Source organism: Osmerus mordax, chromosome 21 (genome assembly GCF_038355195.1).
Source record: "Osmerus mordax isolate fOsmMor3 chromosome 21, fOsmMor3.pri, whole genome shotgun sequence".
In the NCBI taxonomy this organism is placed as follows: domain Eukaryota; kingdom Metazoa; phylum Chordata; class Actinopteri; order Osmeriformes; family Osmeridae; genus Osmerus; species Osmerus mordax.
In genome coordinates, this window is record NC_090070.1 from 2,943,671 (window position 1) to 2,959,553 (window position 15,883).

General features: G+C 40.3%; 1 protein-coding gene across 2 annotated transcripts in view; it reads left to right on the top strand.

Moving 5' to 3' along the window:
- npepps (aminopeptidase puromycin sensitive) overlaps nt 1-15,883 on the top strand; it is a 193,218-nt gene that overhangs the window by 88,084 nt on the left and 89,251 nt on the right. For both annotated transcript variants that reach the window (XM_067259120.1, XM_067259121.1), the window contains exons 12-13: nt 9,769-9,829; nt 9,934-10,043. In XM_067259120.1, the coding sequence (XP_067115221.1) occupies nt 9,769-9,829; nt 9,934-10,043 (171 nt within the window). The remainder of the gene's footprint in view (nt 1-9,768; nt 9,830-9,933; nt 10,044-15,883) is intronic.

Consider the following 15,883-nt stretch of genomic DNA (forward strand, 5'->3'; position numbering starts at 1 on the left):
TTTGCTCCAGATAGTCATGTCAAAAAGCTATGCTCACGCTTAACATAATATAATATTTGTCATCATGTCATGAAAGTTTTTACGAAAAATCCAATCTGTTTTAAAATAACGGGAATAAACTATATTAACAACGTTTCATGTATGTGTGACAACCATTTGCTTAACTTGCTACAACAGGGCAGCCAACTAAAGCCATTTCTTTCAGCTCCAGGTAAATAGGCTATCGGCCAATGTGAACTTTTGTGCTTGTGCCCTGTTAGTATCCGAGAGCACATTTGCAGGCAACTTTTATTGACGTAAGCAAATAAATGGGGTGCTAGTTTACCCATTTCGGATTGGTTTCAAACTTAACAAAAATCAGGAAAAACTATTCTATGAAAAAGCTAGTAGTATGAGCCAGGTTCGAGAATCGAACAAAAATTATTGGGGGAGATAGTTTTGTAAATGTTGACTGGAGTTAATAGAATAAAAACGACCGGAAGAGCCGGAAGTCTAACAAGAAATGCAATACCACCTACATCCACCGGGGCCGTTGCTTCAAGCCGAGGGGCGAGGGGTGGGGTCTTGGCAACAGCACATCAATCCATGCGTCGTTGCTAACGTGTGCTGACGTGGTGACGTAGCTAGCACTGATTACCCTTCGTTGACTAAAGGCACTTTTTGCCACAAAAACGTTGTAACCTCCTAAACCGTGCAACGGAACGTAAATAAAAATACAAGCAACGCAATCGAGACCAAGACGAACATTTTTACACAGGCGTTATCTATGTAGTCCAAATATTGACTGATCCTTAGGGGGGCGAAAATAAATAATAATATATATGTGAGAGAACAATGGTTGTGCTCGCCGAAGGCGTGAGCACACCCAACAAGAAAGTGATGTTGGAGGAATTGTGGGTCATCTGAGGCTAACCATGCACATATATTCTGGAATTGTCACAAAATAATAGGGTTTTGGGGAATGGTCCATAGGATAACACGAGATTCTGGGATACGAATTTCCTATGAATCATGAGCTGATGTATCTGTGTATTTACACAGAATGCTGTACATGATGGGGACTCGTATCTATTCAAGATACTCATGGTTGCAGGTAAAAAGGCCATTACAAGGAAATGGGGACGGAAGATCTACCCACTCAGATCCATTGGGTGGACACAGTAGAGGAAATACATATTATGGAAAGACTGACACACAGGCTACGGCTGACAGGTTCACAGATTTATTTATGGTTGTCGATGTTGTTAATGACTTGTTGTGTTGGTGTTCTTATTGTTGAATAAAAAGAAAATGGTAAAAAAAATACAGCTATTACAAACATGTAGCAAAAACGTTGGCTAGATGTAGCATGATGTTATCTACTATACACAATAGTTACTCTAGTATATATAGTCGCTCTTTTTTGCTTGTTTGAAAGATTAAATGTTACATTATGCGACCGGGGGCGAAAGCCACTAATGATGTCCAATGCAGTCTCACAGTATCTATCAAAAAACAACATTTACACACATGATGCAAGAAATCTAATACTCTGGCTAGATGTAGCATGATCTTATCCGTAGGCTACTCACAATACCTTTTTTGGAGTATTTTCTTCAGAGTGAAAGATTAAATGTGACAGTATGCCACCGGGCACTCAGGGTAACCGGTCGTGTACTGCCGGTGGGGCTAGCTAGCTAGCAGTGCAAAGTTACGTTATGTTACGAGACAGAATTTATTACAAAAACCCCACCAGGAGCTCTGTACGAATACATAGATGTATTGAACATGGCTGGGTGTGCAGCCACACAGACAATGAATTTGTCCTCCATCTTGAAACTGTGAAAGCTAGGAATGTTTACAATCACCAACAGTTGCTACATTGCAATAAACACAAACAATCCGTTTGGCTGTCCCTCGCGAAAATTGCGTTGAGAATATCTAAACTAAAATCACTTGGATAGCAAATTGTATTGCATTGTGCACAGAATGTATTTTTTTGAGTTGGTAACCTGTGAAAGCAGCTTTCAGGCTGTTTGAAAGGTGCAATCTCCCATCCCTCCTACTATGGAAGTTTATTAGACTCTTTATTCAAATGGCAATGCATTTGTCAAATGGCAATTCAATGCGCAAAGTGGCAATGCAATCCGCAATTCAAATGGAAAGCAGTTGTCAAATGGCAATTCAATGTGCAAATGACAATGCAATCCGCAATTCAGTTTGTATTATTTTGAATACAATTGTGAATGAACGCTTATTGCATTGCATTTCATATTGACACGGTTTTTTCAACTCTTTATTCAAATGGAAATTCAATGTGGTAGGTAAACAGCGCCCCCTGTTGGACCGAATTCTCACTCCCTCGCAGAATTCCACTCCCCTACGCGAGAATGCGCACTGCCTTCCTAGCGTATTGCTATGTGTAGATTGGCGAACCAAGGCGATTTAAGTGTTGAGCCTATGGTTCCCTCGTCTTAGGCTTTGAGGAAACTTCCAGTAGGCTATTTAATTCATGTTTCATTAAAATATAAGTTATAAAGGGGATTTTGAATAAATTATTAGCTAAAGTATTAGCTAGACTTTGTACCTTTTGTAGCTATAGTAAGACCACATATGTCCCTTTCAAAGGTTCATAACAAACCATCTTTGTGTTTACCCAATTTTAACCAATACAAAAACAAATAAAACTAATTGGTAACACTTTATAATAAGTCAACGCTTTTTGGCATTTACAAAGTGTTAACTAATAGTTAGTTAATCCTTTATAAAACATTTTGAAACATTAAAAATACATTATTAAATAGTTAATAAGCTTATTATTAAATGCTATGTTAATCATTAATAAACACTGTTAGACATTATGGATTTGATTCATAATACAATTCATAAGGTGTTTGATAACTGCATTACCATACTTTATAGACAGCTTGTTAATATAGTTGCAAACCAGTAGTTTATAATCTGTTAATGGTACATGAGCTGGTATAGAAAACATTAGCAAATGGTGAACAAACCATTTACATTACCTTTACAAAGCATGAGTAAATAACTAACAACATATTTACTTATGTCTTTAATGTACGCCAAGTCGAATACATGATGTACACTAATACTATAAAATAGTTGTTAAGACATCTGCTAAGTTACTTAGCAGATGTCTTAACAACTATTTTATAAACACTTACTAATGATGCAACTTGTGATTAGTAATGCAAGTTATAAAGCATTTACTAAATGTTAAGGCTTTTGTGTTATTTATTAAGGTGTTCTTGTCCATTCTCAAACCTCACATTCACAAAGGTATCAGAACAACTATTTTATAAACACTTACTAATGATGCAACTTGTGATTAGTAATGCAAGTTATAAAGCATTTACTAACTGTTAGTTAAGGCTTTTGCGTGACCTAATCTAAAGTGTGAACTATCTATGCCTTATTAAACATTTATAAGTTATTTATTAAGGTGTTCTTGTCCATTCTCGAACCTCACATTCACAAAGGCTGAACATACGTTTCTCAAAAGGAAACAGACACAACACAATGTGATACACAAAATTACTATTTTATTGAAGTAATGACAGGCATGTGTCTTACTAACTACAGTACTTAGCTCTACTAGCCGAGAGTGACAGCGGTCGATACGTTATAACCTCAGTTTGATATTTCCCGGCATGACCGAACGGTCGAGGTTAGTAAGTTGTTTATTATATGGCATTTTTAGCTCTTTTCATTTAAAACATGTCGTTTTGTTCAGCTCTACTCAAGTCTTCACACGGTGTGTTTCAGGTGTTAGCACCTACCTAGCAACCAATCTGAAATCTGAGCAACCAAACCTAGAAATCTGCCTAGCGCTTGTCGTTTATCTCTCTGTGTTCACACTTTTCTGCTCTTTTAGAAAGTTAAGAATTTCCTCGTCGCTGTTGATGTCTTCATTGTCATCTGGATAGTAAAACTCCTCGATCTCGCTCATTTTGAAGATTACATCAGCGAAGGGCAATAAGAATAAGTATCAGACCGCAGGTCAATACGCGCATAGAATATAAAGACTTAATACGCGGCTGGCATGACTACCCATTAGCCAATCAGAACGCTCGTACTGTTGTTGCAATTGAACCAATATGCTGTTCTTATTGGTTCAGAAGACGTTCTCAAAAGAGTTGTTGATATGTTGCCTTGGAGATGTAGTGCAGCTGATTGCTCTGACAAGATGGCGTCTGCTCCAGATTCGCCGTGTTTGATTTGGGATCTTCCCACGTATTGTTGTAGTATATAAGAAACCAAATGTTTACTCTTCGACAGGTCAGCAAACGCTTTGTCGCCTCAATATGTTAAAACGATTTGTTTGTTTGTAACCCTCGACCTACGATCTCGGTTAACAAACGTTTTAACAAATCTCTGCTTTCAAAGGCGTTTGCAGACCTGTCAGGAGTAGCTAAACATTTGCAGTTTATTACAGCCATTTTTTGAAAATAAAATACAGCTTTGGGTAACCAACTTTTATACCAATTCTACTGTATCGCTTCTTAATGGAAATAAAATACTATTTTATTACCCAGGTAAATAAATTAACAGCAATTTCTTCTAAAAAACAAAAACACAACATCTATAGGCCATCATTCTATAAATGCTTAATAAGGCATAAATAGTTCACACTTAGGTCACGCAAAAGCCTTAACAGTTAGTAAATGCTTTATAACTTGCATTACTAATCAGAAGTTGCATCATTAGTAAGTCTTTATAAAATAGTTGTTAAGATATCTGCATAGCAGAGTGTACATCCTGTATTCGACTTGGCATACATTAATTAAAGACATAAGTAAATATGTTGTTAGTTATTTACTCATGCTTTATAAAGGTAATGTAAATGGTTTGTTCACCATTTGCTAATGCTTTCTATACCAGCTCATGTACCATTAACACCTTTTAAACTCCTGGTTTGCAACTATATTAACAAGCTGTCTATAAAGTATGATAATGCAGTTATCAAACACCTTATGAATTGTATTATGAATAAAATACATAATTCTTAACAGTGTTTATTAATGATCAACATAGTGTTTAATAATAATCTTATTAACTATTTAATAATGTATTGTTAATGTTTCAAAATGTTTTATAAAGGATTAACTAACTATTAGTTAACACTTTGTAAATGCCAAAAAGCGTTGACTTATTATAAAGTGTTACCAACTAATTTTCTTTTAACCTTCGCAACGGTTAAAAGAAAATGCTTCACTTTGTTTTTGTATGCGGTAAAGTTGTCGCAATACGACGGTGGGTCACAATGACTGATGGGTCAGAATGACCCGAAGATAACACAAGGGTTAATGTATGCACCTTCCTGCCAAAGTAAATTCCCTGTCTGTGAAAACTTTCATGGCGATTAAAACCCTTTATGATTCTGATGAAAAACAGTGTTGCCAAAATCCTACTCCCCCAGTCAGTTAAAAAGAAATACTGAACTGCTGCTCAACATTACGTCTATTTTCGTGAGACAATCATTCAGATTTTACATGTAGCACGACATACACGTCGTATAGGCTCTCAAGTGCAGCGCAACATAACTTATATTTTAATGAAACATGAATTAAATAGCCTACTGACAGTTTCCCTAAAGCCTAAGACGAGGGAACCATAGACTCAACACTTAAATCGCCTCGGTTCGCCAATCTACACATAGCAATACGCTAGGAAGGCAGTGCGCGTTGACGCGTAGGGGAGTGGAATTCTGCGAGGGAGTGAGAATTCGGTCCAACAGGGGGCGCTGTTTAGCTACCACATTGAATTATCATTTGAATAATGCATTTTCATTTGAATAAAGAATCGAAAAAACCTTGTCAATATGAAATGCAATACAATAAGCGTTCATTCAAAATTGTATTCAAAATGTACAAACTGAATTGCTGATTGCATTGTCATTTGCATATTGAATTGCCATTTGACAACTGCTTACCATTTGAATTGCGGATTGCTTTGCCACTTTGCGCATTGAATTGCCATTTGACAAATGCATTGCCATTTGAATAAAGTCTAATAAACTTACATACCCTACTAATGATTGATCGCGTAGTGCAGGGGTGCCCAACCAGTCGATCGCGGTCTACCAGTCGATCGCGGGCTGAGTTGCAGGCGATCGCGAGAAATGTTGTCACTCATGCTGTGTGTAGCCTACTCCTACTGTTGTGTAAAATACATTAAAACTTCCAACTTAAAACATCTTAAATAGGCACAATGAATTGCTGATCGCGTGAAGCAGTGTGTAGATTTGTAGCCTACAATAGTTGGCTATATCAGGCATCATTTAAAAAAAATCTCACGCACATGCAGGTTATGGTTGCTAGGTTGTAACTAAAGACTCGAAAGGGTGCGAGAAGCTAGACTAGAGCAAGTGGATAGGCTACTACCATAGCAGAAGCTAAAACATCTAAAACTTATCATTTTCATTCAGAGTAGGAGGAGGATTATTTTATTGTGTATTCGAATGCAAAGTCCATCTGTCTTAAATGCAATGCAAACGTGGCTTTACCAAAGAAAGGGAACTTGGAGCGCTATTTCAAGACGGTCCACAAGAGCTACGATACAAACTTCCCAGCTAAATCACCTCTGCGTGCCCGAAAAGTCCAGGAATTGAAAAGTCATCTAGCAGCACAACAGCCCATTTTTACCAGGCCCAACACCAAAAGTAAGGCTGCAAACATAGTATCTTGTCGTGTTCTTGCAAAAGAAAATAAATCTTTCAAGGATGGTGAAATTGTGAAAGCGTTCATGGACGCCGCAGATGTGCTCTTTGCCGATTAAAAAAAAAATAATCAAAAGGAGATTGTGTCTGCTTTTCAGGACTTGCAGTTATCAAGAAATTCTGTTACACAGCGATGCGAGGGAATGGTGTTGGATGTTGAACAGCAATTGAGGAATGATAATGAACCTGCTGGGTTCATTGGATTGTGCAAATAGTGTTAACCTTTCCCCGATTTCTGATCCAATCAATCAAGAGGGCAAGGGTTGTGTGGGAAGATGTTAAATATGAAAGACGTGATGGATGTGGCTAACAAGATTGCGTGTTCTGTTCGGGCCAGCAGTCTGCAGAGGCGATTATTCTGTGCGCAGCTGAAGGAGACAGGTGCAGAACACACAGATCTGCTGCAGCACACAGACGTTAGGTGGCTCAGCAGAGGTACATTTCTGGAGCGGTTTTCTGAATAGTTTTTTTCTGAAACGTTCAAACCATGCTGAATATGCACATGTAGAAGACAGTCAGTGGCTCTATTAATAACTTGAATCTAGAGCTACAGGGTAAGGAGAAACACATCATGAAAATGATCAGCTCTGTGAACACATTTAAAAGCTAATTACACCTGCTATCAAGCCGGTTGCAACGTGTGATCTGCAGAACTTTTCACACATGGACACAGAACTTAAGCGTCAGGGCAAAGACTGTGCGGGAGCTTGAGTGCACATTATGATGATCAAGTGCAGAGCATCTTGTCAGAATTTGACAGGTGCTTTACTGACTTTGCATCCATTGTCGTTGTCAGTTATTTCTGTTTTCCATTTGGGGAAAATATAGATGTGGATTGTGTAACGTCCAAAGTGGCATCACTCTTCAACCTGGATAGCTGTGCTATTGAGAATGAGATCCTCACACTGAAAAATGACATTGAGCTCAAATCCAGAGCAACACCTGACATGAATGTCCAATTCTGGAATCAAATGCAGAAAGAGAAGTACCCCAACCTCAGACAAACTGCAGAGGATTGGACTGCACTTTTTGGATCAACATAATTGTGTGTCTGCCTTTTCACATAATGAAAATCATCAAGTCAAAATACAGATCCACCATGACTGATGACCACCTTGCGGTTTGCTAACGGCTGGCACTCAGCTCCTACTGTCTGGACTATGAGAGACTAGCTTCCTCCTCTCAGTGCTAGAAATCCCACTAAGGTAGAGAAATACCACTTTTCCAACTTAAATTAGGCATTGTATTATTTGGGTTGTTTGTCTGTTGTGTTGTTACGGGCCAGTCCTATGCCTACTTGTGTCTTTGCACCACCCACATTCACATTTACTTCCATACATGTATTATTATTGTTAAACTTTATCTATGTGTCAGAAAACAGTCTCCTATATAGGTGCACAATGAATTGTGGCTGCGCTACGGCTTTTGATATGGCTTGGTAGATCTCGATACACTACCAAATTTAAAAGTAGATCTTGGTTAAAAAAAGGTTGGGCAACCCTGGCGTAGTGAATCAATGGAATGGTCTCAACAGTTCCTTTCAACATTGTCTAGCTTACTCAAATCCAACTACCCAACATTCCAAGCATTCCATTCTGATAGGCCTTCTTACAGCTAAAGAATGCTTATTTAGCTTATTGTTACGTTCACACACTTTGTACAAAAAATGGCTATTCATTGCAGCCAGATGTAAGAGGTTCTGAAATGCTCATTTACTCATTACCTTTCAATATTTCAGAAATGCTATTGTAAGCTATCTATTAGTGGGCTGTTATAATGTTAGGCAGGAATTAGAAAAGGGGGACTTTAATTGTGAAGGAGGAAGTCAGGTGCGAAAAGAGTGGAGACAAAGTGTGGCCGGCAAATCGAGGAGTCATGGAGCCCGTGACTCCGTCTGTCCGTGTCTCAAATTATAATCATTATTATTCAAGAATGATCGGTTACACTATTGTGACTACAGCCAACGCCCATGCCGTCATCCTTTTATTAGGCCTACCTTATTATATTCATATATGGTTTAGAACCATTCGAAAAATAGTTGAAAACTATTAACGTCACAATATGATTTGTTTGACTCATTTAAATATGCAAAATGCATTTATTTATGTTTATCCACTTTACAAAACATATTAGCATTTTATGAGCATTTCACTTGTCATAACGGCAAACTCAAACAGGACACAAAACAAGAACCAGAATAAAAAGCAACACTGATCAATCCACTAACTCAGGGGAGTTCCTCTCCCTCTTGATTGATCGGATCAGTAAGTTAATCTTGCGCGCGAATCCGTTGCCTGCTTTGGCTGAATCCCAACATACTAGTCAGTCAAAATGCTGGATTAATACAAATTCTTTATTCAATAACGTAAAATACTTAAGAGAACTCTGTGACCGATCTGCTGGAGGACACGTAACAAGTGTCGTTCAGCCGAACCTAAAACATGTCTTATATAGACTCACAACATCTGGTCATTCGAAACAACAGTTAATCAATACATTGTTCTCCACAATGGATTGTAAACAACAAAGGTCTCAACAGGAAAAGATCAGACAGCTGCTTCATTAGCACATATTCTAAGTCTACTACTGACTCTTTCAAGAACCTCCCCCTTAGGTCCTAAATCTAAATTGGGAGGATGTAGAAAATGCCCACCCACCCCCAAGGGTCTACTGTCCCACAGGGTGGTCTGAAGCCTCAGGACAAACAAACATTCCCTTTCATCCTCCACCTTTTGGCCTAACACATTTCATGTTGTCACAGCATGTGTCTAACAATAGACATAAAACCATTGTAATTCAAATCACTCTTGAAAACCACATATTCTATTACACTCCTCTACTCATTGCCTCGCCTGGCACTTACAGAGGAAACAACAGTCAAATAAACACACACATACAATATACAGTAAATATGTTAATTTATAAGTTAAATACTAAGTAATACTAAACAAGTATTTGGTGACCAAAATATTTACACAGAGTATGGATGGCTGTTTTTGCCATAGTCTCTGAGGGTTTGTCTGTAAGACTAATCATTTTATTCTCTCTAGGATTTTAGGAAAGGAATGAATGCCTATCTTTTGAAATTTCAACATAAAAATGCAGCCACAGGTAACCCAGCCAATTCTTAACCTTACTTAATATTGCATGTTTTGATTGTTGTTTTGAAGTTGATCATATTGAAGTTAACATTTGTGTCCCTGCCGTCCTCACAGAGGACTTATGGTACTGTCTGGAACAGGCCAGCGGGAAGCCTATTGCTGCTGTAATGGGCTCCTGGACAAAACAGATGGGATTTCCTATTATAGAAGTGGATCAGGAACAGGTGAGCATGTGGGTTGGTTTTTTGGTTTGTTGGTTCACCGTTTTTCCTTCCGTGGACCAATTTTGATATGTACTGACCACTGCAGACCAGGAACACTTGGTTTGGAGATGTCTATCCAAATTATGGCCCTTGTCTGTCACTCAAATCCTTAGGCTTGCCCATTTTTCCTGCTTCTAACATATCAACTTTGATGACAACATTTTCACTTTCATGTCTAATACATCCCACCCACTGACAGGTGACACAATAACAAGATACAGTTATGGCTGATATGTTTGTGTAATATATAATAATATAATATAGAATTATTCTGCAACATCTCTGGGTATGACACCCACCTGTCAACTACACTACTGGTCAAAAATCAGTTATACTCTGTCCGTATAAAAGCAGTGTTAGTCACCATCTTAAGTAATATTTAGATAGTATTGTGCTGCAGGAAGTAGTATATCACTATCATTATGGTGGGGGGGGGGGAAATCAATCATCAAAGAAAGAAAGACCATTATAAACTTTAAAAGTTGTAGGTTTCTTTCCTTTATATATATTGCAAAGGAAACCAAGGTGTCAGTGTGTACAGTTTGCTACACCATCAACAAGCACTTCCTAACTGGAGGAAACTGGAAGAGTTCTCGCTAACCCAAGCCACAGCAGATTTGGAAGACAATTTTCTTGAGAATCAACATCCTTCATAATATGCAGCTGACGGGACAACAGCTTCAAGCACGTCAGCCCTGTTCGACAGTGCATATAAACAGTGCTAAATTTGTAAAGTGGGAGGTCCCAGAGCGCAGAGGGGGAGTGGATCCGGCGACTCAAAACGGGGGTTGGAGGCAATGAAAAAAAAAAAAAATGCCTACATAGATTCTCTGACTAAAAAAACCTAAACAACGCTGTGTGTACATCAGCAATTATCCAAACGAGACGGGGCTAACAGCTAGCCTACTCAACCAGCACAAGAGCAAGTGTCACGTGAAGTGCCTCCCCCTATGTCTTACCCTGAAAATTCACCTCAAAACGCATCGAAAATGCAAACACAAGAATTTTGTGTAACTTCAATTGGGAATAAATACTAACACGACAGATAACAACATTGAACACTACACAAATAGTAATTAATTGTTTTCATTTAGGCGAATGATTTTTCATAGTGACACAGGAGGTGCCGGATCCTATAAAAAAGGTTCCGGATCCAACGTCGGAGGTGCCGGAACATGTTCCGGCTCAAATTAAGCCCTGCGTATAGACATTTTTGCAGGTTTGAGTGGCAGTAAAAAGGCCATAGCTAAGATGTGTAAAAAAGAATGAACTTTGTTGAGTTTTGTAAGTGCCTTTTATTGTTTACACACACGACAATTTAAAGGGAAGCACCAATGAAGAAATAACAGAATTGTAGGTGACACACATGAAAATACACCTATTGGCCAATTACTGTATTACAACACTCCCACTTAATTTTACAATAGGACTAAGCCATTTCTCAGTAAACTATATAAAAATAAATCTTTTAGTCTTTTTTTTCATGTTATTTCATGTTTTTTTGTTTTACACCGTAACACTAAACACAGTCTAGCCCATCTAAGATCAGACTTAACAGAATACAGAATTCCAGGATCACCACAGGAGAAGCATCCATTCCAAGATCACTCAGTAGTCGTTTAAGCCAGGTACTCTCCTGAGCTGCTTGGCTAAGTGCAACATACTCAGCCTCCACTGTTGAAAGGGCAACAGTTGACTGTTTCTTGCTGAGCCAACTCACGGCTCCTCCACCCAGTAAGAACACATTACCGGTTGTAGAGCGACGATCGTCCTGGTCTCCAGCCCAGTCAGCATCTGAGAAACCGACCAAAGTTACAGAGTCTGACCGCTCATACTTGAGTGAGCTTCAGTGTTCCCTTCAAGTACCGTAGAATCCTCTTCACCACAGTCAGATGTGAAACACTTGGATTATCATTGAACTTTGACACAACGCTCACTGCTTTTGCTATGTCAGGTCGTGTTTTCATCGCAGCATACAGAAGGCTACCTACCATATACTGGTAAGTACTTGGGTTCACAGGCTTGCTGACACAATTGTTCCTTTTTAGCTTTACATTTGCATCAGCTGGAGTTGTAACGGGATTTGCATCATGCATACCATACTTTTGAAGAATGGCTTTGATTTAATGCTTCTGATGAAGTTATTTTCTTTCTGTTTTCTGTGATCAGAATTAAGTCATCAACATACACAGCTAATATCTCCAGCTCCTGTCGAGATCTCATGAACACACGGGTCTGATGTACTCTGTACAAAGCCAATGTCCTTCATGAACCCTGTGAAGGTTTTGCTCCAGCACATATATTGACCTCTTCAGCTTGCACACCAAACCTTCCTCCCCTGGTCTGATGTATCCCTCTTGATATGCAGATTTTCTGTGTACATAGAAGCTTAAGTCTCTGTGAGGTCAAGAAGTCATGCAGCGAGGCCCCCTCTGAGCAGAATATAGCACACAGCCCAGACAGTTAGGAGACAGTAAGGCAAAACATGTACAAACTGGGACTTATGTGATTAACGACCACTTCACCTGCTGAACGTTCTAGTGTATCAGTGTACTGACCACTGAAAGACCCTTTAAGGAAGCGATTCTGTGCATTCTATGTTTGAACATATCCAGATACTGTATTTAAGCACTCTTGTAAGAGAGAGTCTTCACTCATGCTAGCAACTCTGTTGTGGATTGGTGGCATGGTCCGACGTCGAGCTAATAAAACCGAGTCAACCCTTTTTATAATTGTCGTGACTCTTTCCAGCCTGCCTGCCTGAGATCTCATCCTTACACCTCTGGTTTCTCCATGTAGATTCACTCATCCAGGTGTCCATTTAGAAATGCGGTCACCACATCCATCTGATGCACATGCATGTTATTCTGGAAGGCGAAGGACAGCAATGTACAAACTGAGCTAAAATGTACCACGGGTGAATAAGATTCATCGTAGTCAGCACCATACATCTGTGAGTAACCCTTAGCGACAAGTGTGCACTTGTACCTCTCCACTCGTCCGTCACTATGATGCTTGATTTTAAACACCCATCTCGATCTTATGACCTTCCAATCCTTGGGAAATTTCACTAAATCCCACGTCTTATTTTCCAGCAATGATCCATATTCCAAGTCAGCCGCCTCCTGCCATTCTTTTGCATCAGGACTCATCATGGCCTCTAAGTGTGCTTGGTTCTGCAACACAACAAACACTAGCATGATGGTCAACAGTCACCATGTTGGCAAACTCATCATAGCCGTATCTATTAGGTGGCCTTCTGGTCCTGCCACCCACTCGAGCAGTTTCTGGTGTTCTCTCCTCAGTCTTCATGAAAACTGTCCACTTTTTGTTTCAAGTCACCTTCTCTAGCAGTTCCATAGACAGTAGCATTGGCTGGTGTTCCCTCATCAGTCTTCATGATAGCTTTGTCGTCCGAACAAGAAATGTCCACTTCTTGTTTCAAGACAAAGTCTGACTCGTTGAAGATCACATCCCAACAAATTAGAATCCTCCTTTTTTACACGTGATGGCCCTTGGCATTGTTGGTAAATCCCACGAAACAAAGCTTCACAGCCTTCTTGTCCAGTTTCCTTCTTTCTGTTTCTGAGACATGTGCATAAGCTACACAACCAAACACTTTCATGTGACTCACATTTGGCTGTTTGTCGCACCATCTCTGTTAGGGCGTCACTTGTTTCAGAATAGATGTGGGGAGTCTGTTCTGTATGTAAGCTGCGGTCGCTACAGCCTCTGCCCAGTATAACTTTGTTAACTTGGCGTGACGGAGCATGGTGCTCGCTGCTTTGATCAACGTCCTATTTTTTCTTTCTGCAACACCATTATGCTGAGGTGTGTGAGGTACAGTCGTCGCATGGTGGATGCCTTGAGCCTTCAAGTATTCTTGGAATTCTTTGGATGTGTATTCTCCACCATTATCCGATCTTAGTCTTGCTATTTTCTGTCCGCACTCGTTGGATAATATTCTCTCGAAATCCTTGAATTTGCAGAGAACTTCACTCTTCTGTCTCATGGGTATACCTTGCAACATCTAGAATAATCATCAATACAAGTCACAAAGTACTTTGATCTGCCTATAGATTCAGTCTGCATAGGACCAGAGACTAACTGCAGTTTACGTTTGGAACGGATTTCTCCCACTGGCTTATGTGGCTTCCTAGACAGCTTGCCTTCCACACATGCTTCACAGAAGGGAACTTCTTTCTCTGCAGGAAAGTCCACTTCATTCACCATTTCTTTAAATTCCTTCACCTTATTGGTGTGTCCCAGTCGCTGGTGCCACAAGCTGGCTGCTATTAAGTGCTATACACTCAGTGGTGTATAAAGTACAAAACCAAAAGCCATACTTGAGTAAAAGTAAAGATACCTTACTTGAAAATGACTCCAGTGTAACGGTAGACTCGTTTAGGGTACCGTCACATAATGAGGGACAAGACACAAGATTATTCAAATTCAGTAATAGTTTATTTGTACCTATATCAATAAACAAATAGGGGTATGAAAGAGGAATGTTCAAAGTCGTACATGAGTGGGTGAATGGATGCATCAGTAGATGAATGAATGAGAAAGTGAGAGCTAAAGAAATAGAATGGGGAACAGATTGAAAAAGAAGTCAAAGCGCATGTGTACGGGAGAACCTCAACATAGTTCCTACAAATAACCAAAAAGAAGTTCCCCCTGAGAGAGAAAAAACCCTTTTATAGCCCCACCCTAAATACAGGTGCAGACAATAAAGCACTTAGGCTCAGGTTCTGCCCCTGCCTGTGCACTGGCAGGGCGAAGCCTGAAGGGGCACAGGTGGGCGTCACACCAGTAAAAGTAAAAAGTCAACTATTAGAATACTACTTGAGTAAAAGTCTTAAAGTATCTGATATTTACTGTACTTAAGTATCAAAAGTAATTTTCTGATATTAAATGTACTTAAGTATTGAAAGTAAAAGTACAAGTAAATGCTGTTTATAAAAAAGCAAAGGGTCAGAATTTTGGTGGACAAGGAGTTGTGTTGAAAATATTTATCGTCGTCGTCATCTGCCGCTTATCCGGGGGTCGGGTCGAGGGGGCAGCAACCTAAGCAGGGAGGCCCAGACTTCCCTCTCCCCAGCCACTTCCACCAGCTCTTCCTGGGGGACCCAGAGGCGTTCCCAGGCCAGCCGAGAGACATAGTCCCTCCAGCCTGTCCTCGGTCTTCCCCGGGGCCTTTTCCCAGTGGGACATGCCCAGATCACCTCACCAGGGAGGCGTCCAGGAGGCATCCTGATCAGAGCCACCTCAACTGGCTCCTGTCAACGCGGAGGAGCAGCGGTTCTACTCTGAGCCCCTCCCGGATGACCGAGCTTCTCACCCTATCTCTAAGGGAGAGCCCGGACACCCTGCGGAGAGGCCGGGCCGCTTGTATTCGCAATCTCGTTCTTTCGGTCACTACCCACAGTTCGTGACCATAGGTGAGGGTAGGAACGTAGATCGACTGGTAAATAGAGAGCTTCGCCTTTTGACTCCGCTCCTTCTTCACCACGACGGACCGATGCAGAGCCTGCATCACTGCGGACGCCGCACCAATCCGCCTGTCGATCTCGCGCTCCATTCTTCCCTCACTCGTGAACAAGACCCCGAGATACTTGAACTCCTCCGCTTGGGTCAAGATCTCCTCCCCGACCCGGAGATTGCACTCCACCCTTTTCCGGTCGATAACCATGGCTTCAGATTTGGAGGTGCTGATTCCCATCCCAGCCGCTTCGCATTCCGTCGCGAACCGCTCCAGTGAGAGCTAAAGGTCACGGCCCGATGAAGCCATCAGAACCACA